The sequence below is a fragment of the Anoplopoma fimbria genome, chromosome 17, assembly GCF_027596085.1.
Source record: "Anoplopoma fimbria isolate UVic2021 breed Golden Eagle Sablefish chromosome 17, Afim_UVic_2022, whole genome shotgun sequence".
Lineage (NCBI taxonomy): Eukaryota > Metazoa > Chordata > Actinopteri > Perciformes > Anoplopomatidae > Anoplopoma > Anoplopoma fimbria.
Window position 1 is genome coordinate 12,030,451 of NC_072465.1, and position 24,022 is coordinate 12,054,472.

The following is a 24,022-nucleotide window of genomic DNA, read 5'->3' on the forward strand; positions in this document are numbered from 1 at the left end:
TCTGTGTGGAGAGAAGGAGAGCTGGAACACATTGGCTGAATTGGGATCTGGGAACCCACCGCTACTTTCTGAAGATGATTTCACTTTGTATTAGGTTAAAATGAACTGGCTACTTGTGAGACAACCTTGACTTGCACGTGGGACTTAACTCCAACTCCAGACTCGCATCTCAAGTTGCTAATCGGGCCATAAAAACAATGTGAATCGCACAGAAAAGGAAGTCTTGTCATATCCGCTGGCTACAGCAGAACCACAGAATTACAGCCCCTCTCCCAGGTTGGGTATCCACTTTCAGCAACAGTCGCTCGATCGACCGAATGCAAACAAAAACAAACAGTATCCATAGTTTGCAAAAACGTACAATGCCTCCATTTTTACCTTGCCACTGGGCTGTTTGTTGTCCCTCCATCCACTTTACCTCCAGACCTCTGCAGACTTGTTTGCTTCTAATGGATAACAGTCACTAGAACTTGAACATTCACTGAATCGTTTTTCTTGGTAGGACAATCTCAACACCGCAGCTGCTTGTAAAGGGTTCACTGAAAAGGAAAACATGTGTCCAGTACAGTTCAGTGAATGGCTTCCACTGCCAATATATTCAAAATATTTCTCACATAAAAACTGAGGCATTTACTGCTGTTGGCATTGGTACCTTCTTTAAGAGTATCCTTTGATGACAGATGTTGATGCTTTTTACATCAGTTGTACAAAAATAAAGTCAAGGTTCTCTTTCTGAAAAGACTCTGAGGAGCTGAGGTCAGTCAGTAGGAAAAGGCTCTGCTAGAGGGAATATATTTGCAGTATCTGCAAATATATTCCCTCTAGCAGAGCCAAGGGACAGCAGAGTGTTTGGCTCTTCTGTTGTGGAGGTCTTTTTGTTCCCCCCGCTGATCGAGACTCAGCAGAGAGCAAAATATTTGGTGGAGGGGGTTTAATGCACTTCACTGAGCTTCCCTCTCTCCTCAGGAACTATCGCTGGAACTGTAAGATGCTTAGTGCCTTTGTGTTCATATCTAAAGCCATATGGTATCATGTAAAAAAAAAAAGTCCCCCATTCGAGACATGCAATGAGCATAGAGGAGGGTGAAGTCGTTGTTTTGTACTTGACTGATTTGCATGTGACGGTTGACATGTATGATGTGTGAGTGACACATAGAGACAGTGAGAGAGGGAGTTGGACAGAGAGAAAGAGAAATGCCAATGAGAAAGATGTACAGTTACTTTACCAGAGCTCTCTACTCCACATCTGCACCAGAACAGGAGACAAAGGAGCATCCATACAACAGCCTGTTATTTCACACATGACAAAGGATTCCTCAGTTCTTCTTGCTTTTGCCGCTTTGTTGTCATACACATTTTTTCCCCCATTTACAGTAACTCTATGCCCTGAATTCAAAGCCATTTCACAATAGAATGCCTAAAATCTGTACATCATATGGGGAAAATGTGACCGTTGCCAAGGAAAGAAATCGTCAACGTCCCATTTTCTGTCAAATTTTTCTCAACCTGTCTTTATCATTCTTAAACCAGAACACAAAAAAGTGAGGATGACTTTTTTCCCCACCTGCCACCTTAAAAGTGGCAAAAATTGTCTGATACTAGTAGCTCTAGCTCGTATTGAAGCATACTTGTGTCCCGACGCAATCCACATCCGTATTGAAGCATGAACAAAGAATACATTCTTCCCCTAAACAACCAGTATGAATCCAATGTAGCCAGATCCAAATGTTAACAAGTGTGTTTGTCGAAGGCCTGACCAAACTGCAGCTGCTGCTACAGGGACCTAACCTGACCCGTCAGATGGTCTGTCACACAGAACCATCTGAGAAGCCGTCATTGGAAACAGAAAAAATTGGATCGGTTATTGGATCAACCGCCTGTCAATCAAACTCTTAACGGAGCCAGTCTGGAGAAGAACGAAAACATATTTCCATGTAGAAAAGCCTTCAGTGTCGTTCTTTACTCTTCTTTCAATAAATAAATCTTCTCCAGTTCTGATAGAACTGATGCTATTGCAGCAGCTACGCTAACCTCTTTAGCAGCCACCATTGTTGTTTGAGTCGCCTCTCTGTGTCGTCTCACACCCCTAAACCACGGCCATATCTGCCAGTATTTCCTCACAGGATTCTGATTGGTCAGAGCTGTGGCTTGCCAATGAGAGTGAGGGACTCACAGCAAAGCACACTGAGAAGCAGGACACAGCCTAGCTGCATCTCTTCTTTGAGATGAAGGGTGGCCTGCAGCTTTTCTGTCTTTCTCTGGATAGAGAATAACAACATGGGAGTTCATACGCAGAAATGCTCCCCACACTTATTGACCTGTATAATAAGTGGTGCATAACACTGTGTGTGTGTGTGTGTGTGTGTGTGTGTGTATGTGTGTGTCATGCTCCTCAGTCAGTGGTAACAGCAGGGGTGGGTGTTCTGGTTAGATGTTAATGCAGACAGTGAGAGAAAATCAATGGCAAGGACAGGCGGGTGAGAGGGTGAGAGAGAGAGAGAAATCCCATCAGCCTTCTGTACCTGCCTTTTCTACTCAGTGACAGCCTCAGCTGTCTGTCACTGCTACAGCCGCTGAGAAAGAAGATTCCTTAAAGCTGCTCGAGCCCGAATTCTTAGCATATCTATCTATCTATATATATATATGTCAATGCAGCTGACTAGAGCCAACTGTTCAAAACATCTGAGATGGGCATTAGTATGGGAGGCCACTAATGCCATTGTTCAATAGGGCTCTGGATTCTTGGATTGATCTGAGCAACGAACAAATGTGACCAATCAAGCCATGCTCTTTGCAAATGATATTCCATGGTGAGGTAAAATAAGTTGATGTTAAAAGCTGATCCACTGACCCAGAAGCAGCAGTTATTTCTATATATTGTCCTCTGGACCATTTTACATGGAGTAATAGAACTGCTGATTAATGCAAAGCAGCAGGAGCGGGACATGTTAACGTCGATACAGGAGACGTTTCAGAAGCATTCTGCAGTCATGACTGTGCAGGGAAAGTACCTACAGCTGAGGTGGCACAACCAAGCGCGGTGACAACCATACGCGATGATGTAACTTTTGTCTTGGCGCCAGGGACACTACGGCGAGCATGAACCAGACTTAAGCGGGGGTAGCAGAGGGAGTATTGATCCTGCAGCTTAGGGGGGGGAGAGCACCTGATAAATTCCACATGGTTATCAGATCAATTCCTACTGTCTGTACTGTATCATTGGCTTCTGTAGGCAGCAAGGCTTCTCTCGGCCAACTGGAAAAGGAAGGTTGACAGACGGTGGCGGTAATATCCCCCTTTTGTCCCTGTGATTATGGGTACCAGTGAGCTTGTAGGACACCGCCTTTTGTAAGAAAAATCATTATTAGAATAAGAATTTTTTATGTAACACATATATACACATACACATACATAAAATTATTTGGAAATACAACATGTTAATGTCCAACAAACTGAACAGGGTGTTACATGATCTGTTACATGTGTCACAAGCCTCCCATTGTGGCTTCATGTATCTTTCTCTCAATTCCCTGTAACATATGGCAACCCAACTGCCTAATCTGATGAGAGGTTAGAGAAACAGGCCCAAGACTGTTTAGGTTGTGCTCATCAATCAGCGATAGTGAGAAACGTTTGTTTTTAGGGAGAAAATCCACAAAATACCATCTGATACGGGGCTTTCCACAAGAATATGGAGCAGCCAGCCGGATGATTTTGACCATACTGTTTGTATATAGGTATTACAATTTAAAACCACACCTGTTCCTGACTGATCAGAACTTTTATTATTATGAATCATTGGACCTAATTTATTATTATTTATTTAAATATTTATAGAAACCTCCACCATAAGATTTATCAGGACTTCAGCCAGAATAAACAAGGTCAATTTGAATGGGAAACATGTCTCCCATGTTTTTATAAAGCTTAGGTAAATTGAATAAAAAAAATAAAATAACTTTACAATAACAAAACCTGTGTCACTCGCTGTGACTTTGACAACATTAACTGTTATTGTCTTTTGTTAATGAGTCTAAGAGATGGCTCTGCTGTAAAAAAAAACAGAGTAATTGAAGAAACCTTATTCATTCTTACAGCTTATAAACTGTGGCGTATGTGGAAAATGCAACGCTTTCAGTGGAGCTTTCAATGCTTCCGAGTCAATCGTCAAGTTGATTCTACCGGTGTTTTCCGGAGAAGCTTAATGAGGAAGTCAGCTGTTTCCCTTTTCTTTATAATATTAGGTGCACATGCAGGATACATTCAAAACAAGGACCCACTCTTATAAAGAACATTGCTCCAAAGCATTACTAGTGGATAAAAACTCCAAGGGGTACCTTAAAACACAACCACAGAAACGTGAATCATGCTTTAATGAGCGAGTGTAGAACAGAAAACAAATAAAAAGTGCTGACAATAAAAAGAAATAACTTTTTGCTGACCACTTAGTGGTTTAGATACAATTTTTTTTTCCTGTAACTGCATGGCATATCCTGGTATGAGCAGCTGATGGATGGATGATGATGATGATGATGATGATGATGATGATGATGATGATGATGATGATGATGATGATGATGATGATGATGGAGTTTCCTCTTAGTTGGAGTCTTTTGTTCCTTTCTTTTTGTTATTCTGAATCCAAGTTTTTATTCAGAGGAAAAGGGCCAGTACTCCAACTGTAGCCCTGTGTGAAGACATTACAGTGACTTTACATTCATATGATTTCATTATGACTGCATCGGTATCCGGTGTGAGTTTTAGGTTCCATTTTTCCTGTTTCTTTTCATTTCACCATTATTGTTATTATACTAATTACTCTTATTTAAGAACATATATTGTTGTGGTTCAGCTTTTGAATAACACTGTGTCTCTCTGTGTTTCTCCAGCTGGACAACCCTGATGAGCAGGCAGCACAGATCAGAAGAGAGCTGGATGGACGACTGCAAATGGCCGACCAGATAGCTCGGGTAAGGGACGAGGACGGATGGATGGACTTAACTACCTTTGAATATAAGAAAGAGTACTGATTATTGAATGTCAACCACTTAACCTTAATATAGGTCTTTGTATGTCTTTTAGGGGGGACAGGGGTATTTAGGGGGAGATAGCGGGTCAACAGTAGATAACACGTAGAAGTGGTGTTCATAATCTGAAAGCTTTTTTGAGATGCGGCTCAGCACTGTGTGAAATACGTTGTTCTAGTCATAAATCTGAAATAAATATAAACAAATTATGAATCAAATAAAAAGTTTATAAGGGCAAAGATCATTATGATGAAAGTGTATTAAGCTATTCCCATTCCATATTATGTCTCATTAGTTCTTACAGCAATTTTAGGGTTGCTACCATTTATTCCACAGATTTGGTGCTAAATTAAGTATTGACCACTCGAGAATTGAAAGAAATTATTATAAATCACTGAAAAAATAGAACAATAAAACATTAAGACATTGAGGAATACAACAGAAAAAAATGAATGCGTTCTTTTGAGATTTGTAGATTGCTGAAAGAATCTTATGTTTCTGCAATTGGAAGGAGAGCGCCTCTGTTCTGAGTCTCAGAAACTTCATTTTGTCAATAAACATTTCAAAGCCAAAGTTGGCTGAGTGTAAAGCTTCATGACGCTGTGATCATCATAGAGGTAACAAGAGGTCATTTTAAACAGTGATGTCAAGTTCTAAAACATGGTCTCACTATCTCACATCTTCCGTAACCGCTTATCCAGTTAAGGGTCGCGGGGGTGCTGGAGCCGATCCCAGCTGTCAATGGGCGAAGTGTCAGGAGAAGTCTGGGTGACACAGCAGAAACACTATGATTGTTTAAGTGTATGGATGAAACCTTGGACATGTCTCCAGTCTATCACAGGGCAGACATATATAGACAGACAACCACTCATGCTCACATTCACACCTACGGGCAATTTCAGAGTCATCAATTAACCTAACCTGCATGTCTTTGGACTGTGGGAGGAAGCCGGAGAACCCGGAGAGAACCCACGCTGACACGGGAGAACATGCAAACTCCATACAGAAGGTTGTCTAGCCCGGGAATTGAACCCGGGCCCCTCTTGCTGTGAGGCGACAGTGCTAACCACTACACCACTGTGCAGCCCGACTAACATCATCATACATGAATACAACTGGACTCACTGGATCCAAAAGAGCTTTCCAGTCACACTCAATAAATTCAAGTCCAAGACTGTTTAGGGACCCCATAGGTAGAAATATTCCAATACACTATTTTTTGAATAGGCTAATACAACACATTTATACTGCATGAAAAAAACTGCATGTTTTTTGTCCTAAACAGCATGTGATTATCATAAAGGGTGTGTGTCTAAAAGGGGAGGCGGGTGGGTTCCATAGAACACATCTTCATTCACATATCTCGAGGTTAGAGGTCAATTGATCCCTTTGAAAATGACCATAACAGTTTTACCCCTCACCAAAATGTGAAACATTATTTAGCCTCCTTCTCAACAAGCTAGCGTGACATTGTTGGTACCAGAGCATGCCTTGGGGCTGCCAGTTTCCGCTGAAAGCAATATATATCAATATATATTGTATATCAATAAATTGAATATTCCCCCAGCTTTTAAACTGAGCCTCCAGTCAGCGGTCCTGTGGGTCTCAGAGGGTGCTTCATTTTTAGTTCTACAGTTTTTAACTGATTTATTTTCATGTATACTTTAAACCCTTGTGAAATTAAAGAGTTCAGAAACTTCAATAAAGATTTTACAACTGGTGCTATTTTATCAGGATATTTTGGCCCTTCAGTGGCTCATGCTCATTCACTCATTGTCTGCTTTCTGCTCTGGTCAGCATGGTGGAAGGTTCCCAAGGTTTGCCTCCAGAGAGATGGAGGCCATGTTCATCGAGGAGCTGCGATCCTCGGTCAACCTGCTGATGGCCAACCTGGAGAGCATGCCGGTGTCCAAGGGAGGAGAGTTCAAGCTGCAGAAGCTGAAGCGCGGTCACAACGCTTCCATCATGGACATGGGCCAGGAGGACGAGAACACGCTGTCCAAATCGGACGTGGTGCTGTCCTTTACCCTGGAGGTCTGTGGACTTAGATGAACTTATTAACAATGTTGGTTTACTAGCAGATAGAAGACAACTGTCAGTATGTGGTCTTTCAGTAACAGCACAAATAGACACCCATCAAAAACGCATGTACACTGTAAGTAAGTCACACGCGATGGCGTACGCTCTTCAAAAAAAATGATCACATATACCAGCTCGCTCTTTCAAGGCTTATTTAATGTTTCAGTACAGCCAACCACATCACACAGGACCATTTGCATTCCGATGGAGACGTCTGTTTGCTCATGTTAAGACTGCAAATCAATCGGTGTGCTCCAGTCCCCACGTTTGTCCTCTGAAAGTTTGCTGCCTTTGAGATGAGAGGAACCTGATCAGCTGCATGCCGCTGGAAGAAGCTCCGAGAACTCTGTTACAAAAATATTCTGATCTTTAATTTGATGCTTCTCGTTGTGTTCATACAGTTACGGTAGACAACTGCACATGTATAATACAATGATTTGATTGTGGTTCATAACTGCTAACTACAGCTAACAGAGCCTCAAATGTAATTAACACTCACGCAACACACTCTGACAGCGAACAGATACAGACAGTCACTGCATCGGCCGTTTGATCAGCTATACTGAAAAATGTAGAATGGTGGCTTTATTTTCTTCTTTAGGCTACATAAAGTTAAAGTTCTTTTTATGTTTAAAATATGTGTGTGTGTATATGTGTGTGTGTGTGTTGCAGGTGGTCATCATGGAGGTCCAGGGCCTGAAGTCGCTGGCTCCAAACAGGATTGTTTACTGCACCATGGAGGTGGAGGGAGGACACAAGCTGCAGACGGACCAGGCTGAAGCCTCCAAACCCACGTACGCACGCACACACACACACACACACACACACACACACACACACACACACACACACACACACACACACACACACACACACACACACACACACACACACACACGCTGCAAAACAAAACCTCCATCGCCCTGATCACAATCTTTCTGGAAATTTACAGGGCAGCACACTGTGTGGAGAATGGCTTTAATAATCAGATCTTTAATAACACCACACACTGCCATCTGCTGGTCAGATAACTGAGTCTCACTGTATACTGTATATGTGTATATGTTTACATGATGAACTATGAATGCTCTATGTAGTGTGCTGTGCATGTAGGACAGCTGTGAAAGGCATTATTTGGTGTTCCATACACCGTCGAATCATATATGATATGACGCTGTATGGATCCATAACCTCATCAACAGTCCATATAATCAGGTTGGTGCTCAATGTGCATACTCCAACACAGTTTAACTCCCTCCACCTCCAAAGCATCCCGCAGCATTAGCATTTAGGTTCAGTGTCAGGAGATGTCTGGGTGACACAGCAGAAACACTATGATTGTTTAAGTGTATGGATGAAAATGTCAAAGTATGTTCCCTCAACCGGGTTTGCACTCGCATTTCATTTCATGATTCACTGCAGTGACAAATCAGTTTGCCTCTTCGTAACTTGCATGCTTATTTTCATAATTGAGCACTAATAAAAATGAGGATGCTTCGGTGTTAGGTGTAATGTCACGGGTCACATCGCGTCACCATGGTAGCGGCTCATTCATTGTCTCATCACTTACACTTCCCGTTTCTCTGGATTTCGATCATGGTGGTTACTGCCTAACAGTTCAAACTGTTTTATTAGTACAGTAGGAGTAAGAGGGGGAAATGGCCACATGTGAGACAAGACTCTGGCTGGAAAACTGTGTTTATTTCTGTAAACTGGCTGCAGGAGCTCCACAAAAAGACTCTACTTCTCTCTTGATTTATTCCCTCAGTAAACATTGTAAACATGAGTTTATGGTCTCAATCTTTAGTTTCAAGTCTTCTTCAATACAGCATGATGTTCATTTAGTAAATGGTCCATTTGGAGTCAAATTGACCATAAAGCAGGGTATGCTTTAGGGCGGGGCTACACAGTGATTGACAGGTCTCTACCACGGCGTTGTCTGGTCTGGGAGATGTCCGTGTTTTGGTCTTTAACTCATGAAAGTTAATTGTAACATTTTGGTTCTCTAAAACATGTTTTATTCAGCGTTCCATTGTACTTAGCTCCACCCTCTGTCACTGGTGGTTTAAAAAAAACGCTATTACTGCAATGGAATACTCCATTCTTATATTTTGAGCAAAAATATAAACCGTATTCCCAAAATCTAGATGTCTTTAACTTCATAGGCTATAAATTGGACCTCAAAAAAGTATTTCTCAAAATATTGCTTGACAAAATTAATATTTTGTGATGTTAGTACAAATTAAACAGTCTGGTCATGTCATTACATAAAAATCTTCCTAAAGGATAACTATATATTTTAAGCGCACATAGTGCTGTGTACTGTTTGGCTCTAACTTATGACTATCACAGGAACATTATAAGTCCCTATAGGAATATTAAAGGAATATTGCAGGGTATTGTCTTATTCACTTGTAGCCACTGTAAATGTCAATCTGTTACTATCAGTCCCTGCAGGAACATTACAGGGACATTGTGTTCAGTCACAGTAACACCGTTTTAGGAGGCTACAGTATCTTCTAATTTCACATCTGAGTGGCAACATGATAATAACAATGTCAGCTGATTACGAATGATTAGCACATTAACACAGTCTGTAATGTTCAGATAAAGATTGTATGTGTGATTTGGCTCATATGCAGTGGTAGACAGTTTGGGTTATGTCACAATTAGATAACAAGGCTCGTTATGTTGAGATATTATAGATCATTTTTTCCATCTAAAGCAGAATGAGAATGTGTGGAGACAGACCTGACACAGGGCTGTGGAGTTAGGTCTAACCAAGCAGATACTGTCCCATTTCAGTTTCTTTAAACAGATCAGAACTATTGGAAAAATATCAAAATTACAATGATTAAATGTGGCAAATATGCAGATCGCATATCGTGTCAAAAATCCACAAGAACACATTTGCAAACATGTGGGCGAACTTAAAAACACAGGGGTTGTTGCTGTCTTTAGCTTAGCTGCAGTTTAGTGTTTAAAACTGAAGTTTAGTCTAAACCCAACTACTCTTTCTTGTAGAACAGTGTTTGACTAACCTTTTTTTTCTGGGGACACACTTTAAAAAAAAAACGTTTTAACTTATCTTGAACAGGTTAACAGCCATTTAGAAGATATGCACATTTAAAAAACTCACAACTTTACACGTTCATAAAACAACGTTTTATGAACGTGTAATTCAAAACGTATAAACATGTCAAATACTTTAAAAATGAGATAAAATAAATGCATTCAGGCAGAGTTAACAGATTCTCTCTTCTTTTCATTTCCTCTCATCAGTAAAACAAACAGAGGCTGTAGGCTAACCTTTCATATTAGATTAACTGTTATAAGTAGATCACAAATACCAAAACTATATGAATATTCAGCTCCCCATTTGGCTCAAAGGTGAACTGCAGATATAAATGGTAAATAAAATACTAGGGAAGATATTCTGCTAGCTTAATTGGCGACCTTAATAAAATCTCCAGCAACCCACCTGTTTGTCCCGACCCAGTGTTTGGGAAGACTGCTGTAGAAAACCCTTAGACACCACTAGAGGTCACCATATCTGAGGTTGTTTAACTAGTATGTTTGACTAGAAGCCCGGCTACTGCAGATCATGGACGGGTAGTTAAGAGACGTCATCATCACTAATGTGGTGCTTGCTGTCTTGGGTTTGTCCGTGTGTGTGTGTGTGTGTGTGTGTGTGTGTGTGTGTGTGTGTGTGTGTGTGTGTGTGTGTGTGTGTGTGTGTGTGTGTGTGTGTGTGTGTGTGTGTGTGTGTGTGTGTGTGTGTGTGTGTAGTTGGGGTACCCAGGGTGACTTCACCACCACCCAGCCGCTCCCTGCTGTGAAGGTGAAGCTGTTCACAGAGAGCACAGGAGTGTTGGCTCTGGAAGATAAGGAGCTGGGGAAGGTAAGAAACGAGCGTCGTGCTACATTAGTATTGTTTATCCTGTACGGAGCTAACACGTTGTTCTGATGTGACTGTTCTCAGGTTGTGCTCCACCCGACTCCCAACAGTCCCAAGCAGTCCGAGCTCCACAAGATGACGGTGTCCAAAGGCTGTCCAGACAATGACCTCAGGATCAAACTGGCCATTCGCATGGACAAACCACAGAACATGAAGCATTGTGGGTAAGTGAGGGTGAGATTCTGCATGGTCATTGCCGCGGTGACCCTGTGATGAGATGCTGGTTCTGATTTCTCCGATTATCCTTCTGGATTCAAGTTTCTCTTTCAAACCAAACCGACTTAACTGCTTTGTTAGCTCATCTTAAAACACACGCCATTCTTACTGGACACTAACTAATTAAACATGCCCACCTCTTCTTGGTTAGTCTTTCCAGTCAGGACAATCAATAACTCTGGTTTGGTCGAAACAGATCCTTAACTCACAGAGCGAGATGTGAATTTGCAGCTGCGCCAGAATTGGCAAAAACTGCAAGCGTTCTTATAACTAACTCAGATAGATAGAGATAAGGTTGAAAATCTGTGAATTTTCCATTAAAGCATTGCAATCACAAACGTTTGGTTATGAAACAAATAGGGCGTTCAATCCTTCTGTCCTACAGTAACAAGCCAACAGATCCACCTTGGTTAGTGTGAGTATTTCTATGTTGTCGGGGTCAAGAGGGTGAAGAGAGGACAGATCGAACAGAAACAAGTGTTCCATTAGGCATGAGGAGGTTTGTCAGCTACAGGCTTTAAACACAAAGGGTCTTAATGGCTCTGCACTACACTATGACTGTATCTATTCTTCAATGTGCACTATGTCATAGTTTTACTGGAGATACTTTGCCCAAATGATAATGTTTTACATTTTCCAGTGCAGTAAACTCAGAGACATGTTACATTTTTTTAGGTTAAGGTTTCTGCAACAGGTTAGAGTGGTTGATCCACATCAGACCAGTACCAGGCCATGGACCCCATGTGATCAGATTTTCAGTTAAGTGCCTACAATTTACTTTGTAAGGAAATAGTGTTGAACCTGACATATAATACTGATAATACTTATTCTCAGAGATTTTAAAGGCAATAGACTCTTTTCATGGCAGACATTTAACTTGTCATAGCAGGAAAATCACAGGTGTATTTGATAACATTAATTATTTATTTATTTATTTAGCTATTTTTATGTAGCATGTCTTAGATTTCATCAACTGACTTTTAAAAGAAAATCTGCACTTTGCAACTACCTCCCCCCACAATGACACAGTGATGGATTATCAAGCTAGTATACTGAAAAAATACTCACACAGTCAGCCCAACAGAAGACTTATTAAATGTGGTATTGTTCAATCATGTTTCACACCTGTAAATACTTACTCTCAGATGAAATGTTTTCAGCTGATACTTAATGAAAATGTTTTTGCCACTCAGTCATGCACCTCCTGTCTGTGGTTGCCTTGGGGCTATTTTAGAGTCACGGTTGGGGAATGAGTTTGGTCAATGAGTGTCTTCAGTACAATGATGTTTCTTTATATGTGTGTGTCGTGTGGACTAAACTGTGGATCACTCTTCTTTGCTTTGACACAAATTACATCTCATCTTTCAATATTCCTCAACAGTTTTCTCACTCCACCAAAACTCTGTGTATTTACACTCCATTCAGTGTTGACATACTATTGTAAAAAGTTTTCAATTTACTTTAAAGAACCCTAAATAACTAAGAAATCAGAATACTGCTGATCAGGACATACAACACTTGGCACCTGTTTTCTCTCCTTGATGACCTCTATATGAGTGAGAACTGCCTGGACCCCACAGATGAATATTGGCTTCAGGTTGTTGTGTAATGAGTGACAGTGTTACTGTTTGGAGAAAGATGTTCTTTAAATCATGTCAGCTTAATCCTGACATGATTTATGTTGCATTAGAGCTTTTGGATGTGAGATTAACTGTTCTGAGCTGCATGTCAGTTCTGCAAAAATACACTCGACTTAAAAAAAATATATTAATGATGATTCAAATATGTTTAAAGAAAGGAATGATAATAGTCAGGCTGAATCCAACATGGCACACTTTAACTTCATGTCAGTGAGCTGATCCTAAAGCCAGCGTTTGGACCCAATACCACCAACAACTGGACTGGTGTGGCGCAGTGGACTGTAATGAATCGTGGCAGACACTTATTTCTGAATCCACCTCTGAAGAGCTGATGCCAGTGTGTGCCAATTCCAGGTGCCGACTTTATGATGGCAAGTTTCCAGTATCCATACGTCAGCGGGGTCCCTGTGGTGCTAGATCATCTCTCTGCTGACAATAGGTCCAGGTTTTTTTAGTTTGAGGTGTTTTTTGGGTTAACACAGTCTTGGGGGTTCCTGGCCTAAGATGCAAAGAAACTCTGGAACAAGCAGAAACTGTAACTTGCATTGGATAGACTATCCACCACATGAGTGAGTAGTGTGACTGTAAGCCTGCAGTGGCAGTCTGCACGTAAAGAGAAAAGCCAACCCGAGTCATGAGGCAGAGTTTAACACTGGTGCATATACACTTCCTGCTTTAAAGCATTGCTCTTCTGTCTGTAGCTGAAAGCTGCTTTTCCGCCTCCTTCTCTTCTTCCCTCCCTCCCTCCCTTTCCCTCCATATGCTTTATTTTGGGGGCCTTGGAGGAGGCTGCTGGGCTGCCCTGTAAGATGCCCACACTGCCTCACTCTCTGCACAGCACACAGGCAGGGCCTCATGTGTCACCTCCTGGATGCCGGTTTATTTAGGACGACAGGCAGAAGCAGCTCTGGGGGGGACCGGGGGGAAAGGCACGCGGAGGCACACTGAGGCGGGCTCACCAAGGGAGACCCACAGCTGGTCCGGGAGCAGCAGAGGCAGATCAAACTGGGGTCCTCACCCTCAGATGTTCTTTTACAACAAAAGCCCTCTCCCCGTCCTTCTCCGTCTGCATCACGCTGTCATGTCAGATCTAAATGAGGACTCTTACAGAATACACACTTAGATTTAGAGGAGGAGGAGAACACATAGACCATGCTGACTTACACATTGTGCTGTGTTTCTGAATGAATAATATTAGACAGGCTCATATCAGATTTCCAGTAATGCCAAAAATACAGAATTTATGTAGAAAATAATTATTTGATATCCAATGCACAATGATGCACCATTAAAACTGTGTTTTGGATACGAATAACTCCCAAATCTGCAGATGTAGAGTAATACTGCATAGGACAGATGTGAAAACACTTTGAGGGGAGATTGAAGCATATCAGCCTCATGCTCTGTCTTGGAACTATGTTTAGATAACATACGTTCAAATTCAAAGTGATTTGAGTCTGGTATTATGACCAACCATTTGAACCTAATTAGTGTCAGCATTATGATTCCTGTGTTACATCTCATCTCCCTGTATGCTGGATGTGGACACAAACTTTCAGTGCCTGTCATCATACGTCCATGAGCAGATCAAATTGAGGCTTTTAATGTGTGTTTATAGATAAAGATATATATAGTTCTAGTCCTAGACTTCATAGAATGCATTTCAAAAGGGTCCCTGGACTAAACATCTGCATTCACTAGACTTCTAACTGTCCCTTTTCACATATCAGGTTCGTTTGGACCTAGAAGAGTTGTGCTTCATGTAGCTGCGACGCGATTATTATGCTGATGTCAAAAGATTTAGCTTTACCTTAAAGTTACTATGATGGTTATCTATATCAAGGTATTTGTCCAAAACATTGTGATTTACTCTCATAATATATAGTCAAACTGATCGCTGTCCATGCGCATTAATTTTTCATTATTGTGATGAAATACAGCTGTGTTTCCATGCCATCCCACTTTGGTTTGTAACCATGTCTCCATTTAAATGATGCTCCCATACAACCTACCTGCACTCTCAATTATGTCTCAAGGGAAAATATTTCCTCAGATTACAGTTGCAATTTGAAACATTTAAAACACATGGTTAACATTGTTAATTGAGACAAAACAAAACACTTGAAAACTACTTAGTTGTATTTAAGGAGAAAAAAAAACATGGTTTGGCTGAAAATGACAAAGTAATTTAAACAATTTAAAACGCACCAAAAGTCCTCTCCCACCCAGACCTCCCCTCCTGACGTCTGCGGATTCATTTGGAACTTATTTCTGATATGTAAAAAGCAACTGTAATCCACAACAAAATATGTTTACCTTAAGGTAATGCCCAATGCACTTATACTGTTTGGGAACGTACATGTTAGGAGACAGAGCTGAGGTTGGATCGTGACTTCATATGTAGTTAGGAGCCTACCCTCCAGTTCATGTTGTTGAAACATTGTGACTGATACAATAGTGTCTGTAACCTAACAGCCCAAAGTCCTCTCTAAAGGTATGCTATTCATTTGACCTGTCTAACACAGGTGTAACTGATACAATTAACTAATAACACTTTAGACTCCTACTTCCAGGACTCCAGAAACAGATAGTTAACAGGCACAACTAACCAGAACAGTGGCATCATTAGTGTCATTAGTAACAGTACTATAAGAGAGGTCTGTCAGCTAGGACACAAAAACACTGGAGGTAGACTAGAACAACGAGATGTATCTCTGATATGTCTGGTTGCAGTAACAACATTTAACCAGGAGAGGTCAGTGATGCACCACACTACCACTGCTCTGAGTGTCCTCTCTGTAGGTATGACATGGCAAACAGAGAGAAGCAAACACATTTCACACGGTTTAGAACAGCCGCATAAGGCCACACTGACAAAACTCTATACTAGTTATACTTTTCTAAATAAGTGTTTTTTTTTTTTTTTTAATCCCACAGGTACCTTTGGGCCATTGGCAAGAACGTGTGGAAAAGATGGAAGAAAAGGTTCTTTGTGCTGGTTCAGGTAAGCACAGATAATACAGTCCATTTTTTTTTTTTTTTTTTTTTTTTTTTTTACAAATGAAACAGTGTCCTTTCAGAGAGACACAACAGCAATGAATGGCACACAGCATGCAGGGGGCTCAGTGTTTTAGTTCTAGTCTTTAGGTTTCCACTCAGTCATGAAAGGAAATGTATTTGTAATACCATGTTAGCTGCACACATTAGTGCTCTTAACCTGAGGTCATCAGATTTATAAGACTGATATTTGTTTTTATCTCATTTCAATTATTTTTTAATTGAAACAGTTTGAAATGTGGCATAGGTTCTATGCATTCCATTTTGGAGTGTATGATATCATGCTCAAGACCCAGTTTCAAGCTTCCATAACTCTCATCCTCTGCCTTTGTCAGCTCTGATTCACAGATATTTCTCATTCAATGAAACAATCAGTAAATTAACAGAAAAGTCATTTGCAGCTATTGGGAAAATTAATCAATGCATTTTCCAGTTTTTTATGCGATATATATATCAGTTTGCACTTTAGGAAATTGTAGTATGTATTGTATATGCCACTATTTCATAGACCCCAAAATGTTTGTCTTTAACACAAGAGCATGATGGGCAGATTTATCACTAATAAAAACAGTTCCTAGTTGCAGCCCTATAAAGGCTTAGGTGTAAATGTACACGTATACTTATTTTGTACATCCTATGTTATTAAAGTGTGGGCTTTAATTTTTTGAAAATCTACAGTACCCTGTAAAGGAATTAGGATGTCTAACAGGACTGAGGTTCATTTGATTAAGATGGTCAGAACAATGTTTGTAATATTTTGTTATGTTGCCCTAGAAGCGTATTTGTTGTTATAGCAGTTTACCCAGGGCGGCCAGGTGAATACAGTCAAAGGTTTTACCAAGCTGTCTCAGCGTTGGATAGTTAACCAACTGGGTACTTGAAGTGTGTTAAACTGCCCGTTGCCTATGTTTAGAGAGCTACACTAGAAATGAATCCATCCACTTACATCTTGATCTATAAAAAAATACGGAGAAGTTGCGTAAGAAATAGACTGATGAATGTGATAAATTCACATTCGTATGAATGCAGGGTGAGCTACAGAGTCTGCTCACACCCAGGAGAAGAACTGTGCTCTGTGGCTCTGATATTTTCACTGGCCACATGTTGTGTTTGCAGCGGGAAAGAGAGATGCAGCCAAGCTGTCTTCCCTCGGCTGTCGGAGGAGTGACGGAGAGGCCAAGCAGGCTTTTGTCAGGAGACGGGGTGGCGGGGCGTGGGGGCCGGTAGCAGCCATTTCCTGGTGGCTCTGTATTGGGAGGTGGGCAGCAGGCGGGGTGGGGTTGGGGGGCGGGGGGGGGGGGGGGGCTGTCTCTTGTGCGTTGCAGAGGATATGTCTCAGAGCTACAAGTTGACAGGGGATTGACAAAGTCGAGTGAACACTAGCTGGCCTAACACTCGCAGCTAGAAAAGCCTGAGCGCCGCCAACTTGAAGCCTCCCACTTGCTCCCAGCTAAATATATAGCAAGTGACAAATACTGGTCAATAGACTGCGCACTCGTGTGTGTTTGTATTTATGTCTGTCTGTGTATGTGCATGGCTGTTTGTCTTGAGGAGCAGAGACACTGTGTGTGTGTGTTTGTCTGAGTGCACATTTCTGTTGCTGTTTTAGACACGTAGCATCATACAGATTTCCGTTTTCTTTGCTCACTGTCTGTTTTTTTCATGCAAAGTCTTACTACTGACTATTTTCGTTCTGGTGTCTGCACATTACCACTACACACTTTAAGGTGGTTTTCATTTGTGTATTCCTCTCAGAATAAAGACTTTGATAGAAGTTGATTTGTTCAATGCATTACGCTTGAATATATTTCAGAAATTTAAAAAAATATATATATTCTGTTGATTCTATTGCAGATAATGAAGACAGTACACATACACAGACCCCATTTCAAACTACAAGCACCTACACAGTTCTGCAGTACTACGAGTCATTTTGGGCTCAGCATTTTTGTTTGCTTTTTTGTACTGTGGTTCTATGCCTTTGAGGTAAATTTTTTCATATGCTTATCATTCCCTTCTCTTTTTTTTTTTATATATATATATTTTTTTAAGTAGTTCTTTGTTTGCATATCTATGTGGTCCTTTGTTTCTATTATTTATTTGTGCTTATCTGTAGGAACAACGTCAACATAGCAGTTTCTCCCTTGGATCAATAAAGTATTTCTGATTCAGATTCTGTTCAAAAAACTTGATTAAAAAACAGAAAACATAGTACAAATGCAAAAAAAAATTATTGGCTTATGCCAATGAATGTAACAGACAACTTTTACATTCCAATTTCCCTTAGAAGATCCTCCTTATTGTACAAGAAGGGGCAATTGGTGTATTTCCTGTTTAAATGTGAAAATGAAACACCTCCTAAAATAATGTGTCACAGCTTTTGTTGAGATCATACTCTCCCATAATTATTTAACTTTTAAAGAACAATTAAAACTTGTTGGCGTGAGAAGTGCACCGTGTCTTGCATGCTGGAAGGTTTCCTAAATCTGTGATATTGGAGGAGATATCTGGATGACTGTTGTATATTTTTTGGGAAGTAAGGAATAGTTTGCGTTCCAATATCTCTACAAAGTATTACTGTAATCTATGGAGACCCATTGAATTTAGCAATCTAAAAGCAATCGATCAGATGTTAGATGTATTCCCTTTTCTTGCAAATATCCGTGGGAATACAGTCTCTCATACCATAAATAAAAAGTTTGATATTTTGTCAGGTAGACTTGATATAAACATTCTTACCAAGATTAAGATGTCGGTCCCTTATTACAAATATTATAAAAAGGTAGAGCTCTTTCTCATTAGTTCGGCCTCTGTTTTAGTATGGATTAAACAAACATCTAACTCTTTGCAAAAAATCAATTAAACATATTTCCCAAAATGTCAAACTTCATTTAAAGAGGATAATGTGATCATACCTCTGGCTTCTTCTACAGAGGGATGGAGGGTGATCTAAAGAGTTAACACTGAATATCACTAGCAAACTTAAGTTAGCTTAGCATTAGGTAAGTGACATGGTGATGTGGGACTTTGACATGGCTCGAGGGAAATGTATTTTCTCCCTGATTTTGAGGGCAGTTTTAAAAACTTGGTTAACATTGTAAATTGAAACAAGAAACAACAATGCAACAAAACTTGGTTATGGGACACACACAGCGGTCTCCTGGGTGATAGACCTGTGTTGACGCACCCAGCCACCCTGACCTCTTCATAGACCTCCCCTTTAGGAACATTTTGTGAGACCTCTATATACAAATCTACACACCAGGTGTATGGGTACATCTATTTTAGACGGTTGTACTTGTGACCACAATGCAATGCTACATACATACATAGTATAATGAGACTGAGTGCAGTTACTTTATAAGGTATTCTACATTCATCATTGATAGCCTGCTCATACCAGCCTTTAAGAAAAACATGGGCTATAGAATTTTTTCCTGAATGCCATTTTTTAAGGGGAACCAAAAAAAGAATACAAATTAAATAAATGATGCTGTGTGCTTATAATAGTTTGTATTTAGATTGCTAAACCTTGACTCTACCATACAAATGCTTTTAGGCCCATTTGTCCATTTCCTTCTGGTTTTCACCTTTAATTTTCATGCTAATAAAATGTAAGAATATATTCAAACATATTTTTTTCCAATTTAAACTGACAAATATGTATTTAATGTGTAAGTATGGTTGAAACATGGGGACAGCTCTCAGCAAAGCTTCAGTAAAGATAACGCTCTCATGTTAGAATATTGACTGAAACTGTACATGGTGTTAGAAGTGATTGTCCTTGTTAGTACAACCAGCAGATTTTGGACTGAATTAGGGGTTAAAATAGTATTATATGACTCTCACTACACTTCTTTTTCCCACTGTTCATGTCTCTGTCTCTTCTGTCTCATCTTACTCCCCCTCCTCTTCATGCATTTCTCTTACTTTCCCTCCACATCGTCTGTTTCCCCCTCATTTTTCCATCCTCCTCTTTCTCCTCCCTGTTGTTTAACTCTTGCCTGTCATCTCTTCCTTCCTTATCCTCTACACTTCACCTCTGTCCTTAAATCCCCTCCTCCTCCTCCTCCTCCTCCTCCTCCTCCGTGAGTTCATAATCAGTACATTGGTCGTGGCCTGAGTTGCCCCCCCCCTCCTCAGAGCCTCCAGGCAGATTACAGATCAGCCAAACCTCTCGTGTTCATGGTGGACCGAGTTTAATTGCACATACATCCACATCTGTCTTTCTATTCACTTCAATTAAACTCACTTCAATTCACTTCAGTTTAGCTCAACTCAGCGGAGTGCTCTTCAGTTCAGTGCATGTTCAGTTCTCTTCACTCTATTTCAGTTTGATAACATTTCAATTCAGTGAACTTGAATTCAATTCAATTCAGCTCAGTTCAGTTCAGTAATGTCAGTTCACTTTGATTTAATGCTGTTCAATTCACTACATTTTACATCACTTCACTTTAACTGATGTTATTTTAGTTCACGTCACTTAATTTAACTTCAGTTCACTTCAAGTCGGTTCAGTTTCATTTAGTATCATTCATTTTCATTCAATTCATTTCATTTTTTGAAAGTTCAATTCTTTTCAATTGAATTAAATCAGGGTATTTTTTCACAGTTCAATTACTGTAATATTGTCAATGATATCCCATTTTCTGTGTGTTTTTGTATATGCTATATATTTGTATATTTAAATATATATTTATATACATTTATATTTATATATAGATAGAAATATTAACAGAAAACTTTTGCTTTTGACTCTGAAGTTTGTTTGTGAACACATGCCACATCGAACAATTCATCTCCAGTATTCATGTCCATGTGTTTCCTGTAATGATGTGAAGCTAAACGACTGAAGGCATCCTCTCCACTCTCCTCACTCTTCCTTTCTCCTTCTTCATCACGTCGCTCGCTGTCCCTCTCTTCTCTGCTGACTGACAGCTGAGGAAGAGAGAGAGGGAGAGGCAGAGAGATGGAGTTTTGGGGTATGGGTGGAGGGGGGGTCGGTAGTTTAGACTCTGATTTGCCTTTGCGGTGTCCTGGAGGCCAGGGAGCTGCTGGAGAGTGGGTCCGGTTCCCTCCATCCTTTATTTGGCCTCAGGTCTCATCAGCGCTGTTGTGGGGAATCTCATTTGTCACACACACACACGCACACACACACACACACACACATACACAGAATGCAGCTGCAGCTAGAGTGAGAGCTGCCACTTGCAGCGGCAGAGGTGGCGACAGCGGCAGAGTGGCCAGGCCTGGTGATTTGTGACGACAGGCCGGTATGACTGGCAGCTACAGTAGCAGCGGTCCAGCTACAACAAGCATCAGTCGCTACACTTCCTGTTACTAACACAGGATTCACTGACAGGCCAAATCCTTAACCAGGGTCAGTTCTGGCCTTTTATTAGCAGGACTGAATGTGTTAATCCCTGCTAGCTTCCCGTACAGGTCGCATATGACCGTATCACTATACCTTTCCTCAGCATTGTACTTGAACTTCATGAGATCTCATGAGCGACACATCTATCTCCCAAGTCATCAAATACCACGCTTGATCAGTGGCCTCACGCTTCAAACTATGACATTCTAGCGTCGGTTCTAGACGTGTCAGGGACGGCTTGTCAGTTTCCACTTGTTACGCGTTTAGTGTTTATTTTTCCAAAATAAACTTCTGTGTTCTCAAGAAACTTACAGTTTCCATTCATTACATACATTCCAACTTAGGTTTACTTTGTTTTTAGGTTTACTCATGCAACAAAACTAGCTACTTTGGTAGCTTTAGGAAACAGAACCACTTGGTTAGGCTTGTCCTGGTTTGTTACGTAAAATATCTAGATTTAAGAATTCAAGGATCATCTATTATCATTATGCAATACAGGGATGCACAAATAAGTGATAAACACTGTAATGGAAATCTTAGAGCTGGTTCACTCCAGACATAAATAGTCTCAGGAGACCCGGATGTCTTAAGCAGAAATATTATATACATATTTATTGAAGCTCGATCGCGGAGAACAGGGAAACACCACGTGTGAATCACAGCATACTGCTCCCCAATTCTGAAGATGGTGTCGTTGAGCACAGTATTTAACCTTCCCCAGACCAGCTAAGTTCTGCTACATCCAAATAGGGTTAGTTCTACATCAGCCTGTCATGTGTGAGGATTCTATTGGATATAGGATCTAAACAAGGAACTACATCAATCTTCGCTGTCCTAGCAACAGCATAGCCTCTGTACAGTCTCTCTTATCCAGCGTCTCCAAACGAGAGACGCCAGCCTGTTGAGTCTAAACCGAATACAGAAGATTTGTAGCTGACCTTGGCCTACCAGTTGCCAGAGCCAACTCGGCCTTATCCGAAGCGCAGAGTGAGACAGCCGAGACAGTTGACCTGACCTGTGAAGTCCTGTCTTAAGTTACCCTTAACCTACAAGAGGGGGATGTTTAACATACAAGAAGGAAAATTCCTTCACAAACACGAAAAACACAAAACAAATGGGAGCTACCGGCTGCAACATGTACATGTGTCGTCGTTGCCATAGGCCAAGGCATAACGTTTGCATTGTAACTAGAGTTAGGAAAGTCATGAAGTTGGGTTAAAAAAGTGAAGTAAAATGACTCAACATTGACTGGGTTTTTTCAGGACACAAACAGCGGTCTCCTGGGTGAAAGTCCTGTCTTTGTTTGACTCATCTATCCTGCAATCCTACCTGCATTACGCAGACTGTCTCTGTCTCCGAATCAGTTATTCAGGGCGACTGTGGCTCAATGGTAGAGCAGGTTCGTCATTCGATCAGAGGATCGGTGGTTTGATCCCCGACTCCGCAAGTCCCTGTTGATGTATCCTTTTGGCAAGACACTTAATCCCTGCAAGCTGTGCCTGCGGTGTATGAATGTGTATGAATGTTAATTAGTCCTGATGGGCAGGTGGACCCTGTCATCAGTGTATGAATGGGTGTGAATGGGTGAATGATGACATGTAGTGTTGAAGCGCTTTGAGAGGTCGGAAGACTAGAAAAGCTATACAAGTACAGTTGAAATGGGTGTGTATCATACAGGGGGTGCATCGGGACGCTGGTGTCAGATGCTGAGGTGCACTGACCAAGTACTTGACCTGTTGGGAGTGAGACCAAGTGGTCCAAAATAGAAAGGGTTCACCCAATAGAGGACATGAATGTGCTCGATCGAATTAAAATCTTTAATTCAAATGTCATATTTTGTTTGTGAAAGTGGATTTTTTTTTGTGATGTGACACTAGAGGAAAGGCCAGGTAGTCCCTTAATACAATTGAGTACAATTCATCTTCTGTGGAGAATACCCGCATACTAAGACCAATCAACAAATTTAATTAAATCAGCCGTAAACCTGGATCTTCATTAAAAGAAGATTCGGAAACAATGTGTTTATTACGTCATGGGCAAATTTAACATCTAGCTTCAAATGAAACTATACACCATGTTGTAGATTTGAGGATGTTTTGCCAACCATCCAAGAAGGCCCAAAAGTTTTACTGGCTGAGCCAAGGTGTTGCAAAATGTTGCACTCTGGTCATACAAGAGTTACTATATTCCTGACCTTTAGTGTTGAGGTCAACATCCAAGTTGTGATAATGACCCAGACCCCATGCGGGACACCCTGGCAGCTCTGTGCAGCTCCTTCAGCCACGGCTGCTTCGGCCCTGGTGTGTGAAGGAGAGGTACCACAGGTCCTTCCTTCCTGCTGCTGTCAGACTACACAACCAGCTCTGCTCCCAGTAGACCACACGACACAACACTAAAAATCTGTGCAATATACAGCGGGTAAAATAAGTATTGAACACATCACCATTTTTCTCAGTAAATATATTTCTAAAGGTGCTATTGCCATGAAATCTTCCCCAGATGTCGGTAACAACCCAAGTAATCCATACATACAAAGAAAACCAAACAAATAAGTTCAGAAATGAAGTTATGTGTAATAAAATGGAATGACAAAGGGAAAAAGTATTGAACACGCTTACTGAAATTTATTTAATACTTCGTACAAAAGCCTTTGTTGGTAATGACAGCTTCA

The 24,022-nt window shown here is 40.8% G+C and overlaps 1 protein-coding gene across 1 annotated transcript in view; it reads left to right on the top strand.

Moving 5' to 3' along the window:
• Window positions 1-24,022, top strand: part of cadpsa (Ca2+-dependent activator protein for secretion a) — a 126,911-nt gene that overhangs the window by 48,135 nt on the left and 54,754 nt on the right. Inside the window, exons 4-9 of the mRNA XM_054616472.1 lie at window positions 4,890-4,970; window positions 6,825-7,061; window positions 7,779-7,900; window positions 10,896-11,007; window positions 11,089-11,228; window positions 15,858-15,924. Of these exons, the coding sequence (XP_054472447.1) occupies window positions 4,890-4,970; window positions 6,825-7,061; window positions 7,779-7,900; window positions 10,896-11,007; window positions 11,089-11,228; window positions 15,858-15,924 (759 nt within the window). The remainder of the gene's footprint in view (window positions 1-4,889; window positions 4,971-6,824; window positions 7,062-7,778; window positions 7,901-10,895; window positions 11,008-11,088; window positions 11,229-15,857; window positions 15,925-24,022) is intronic.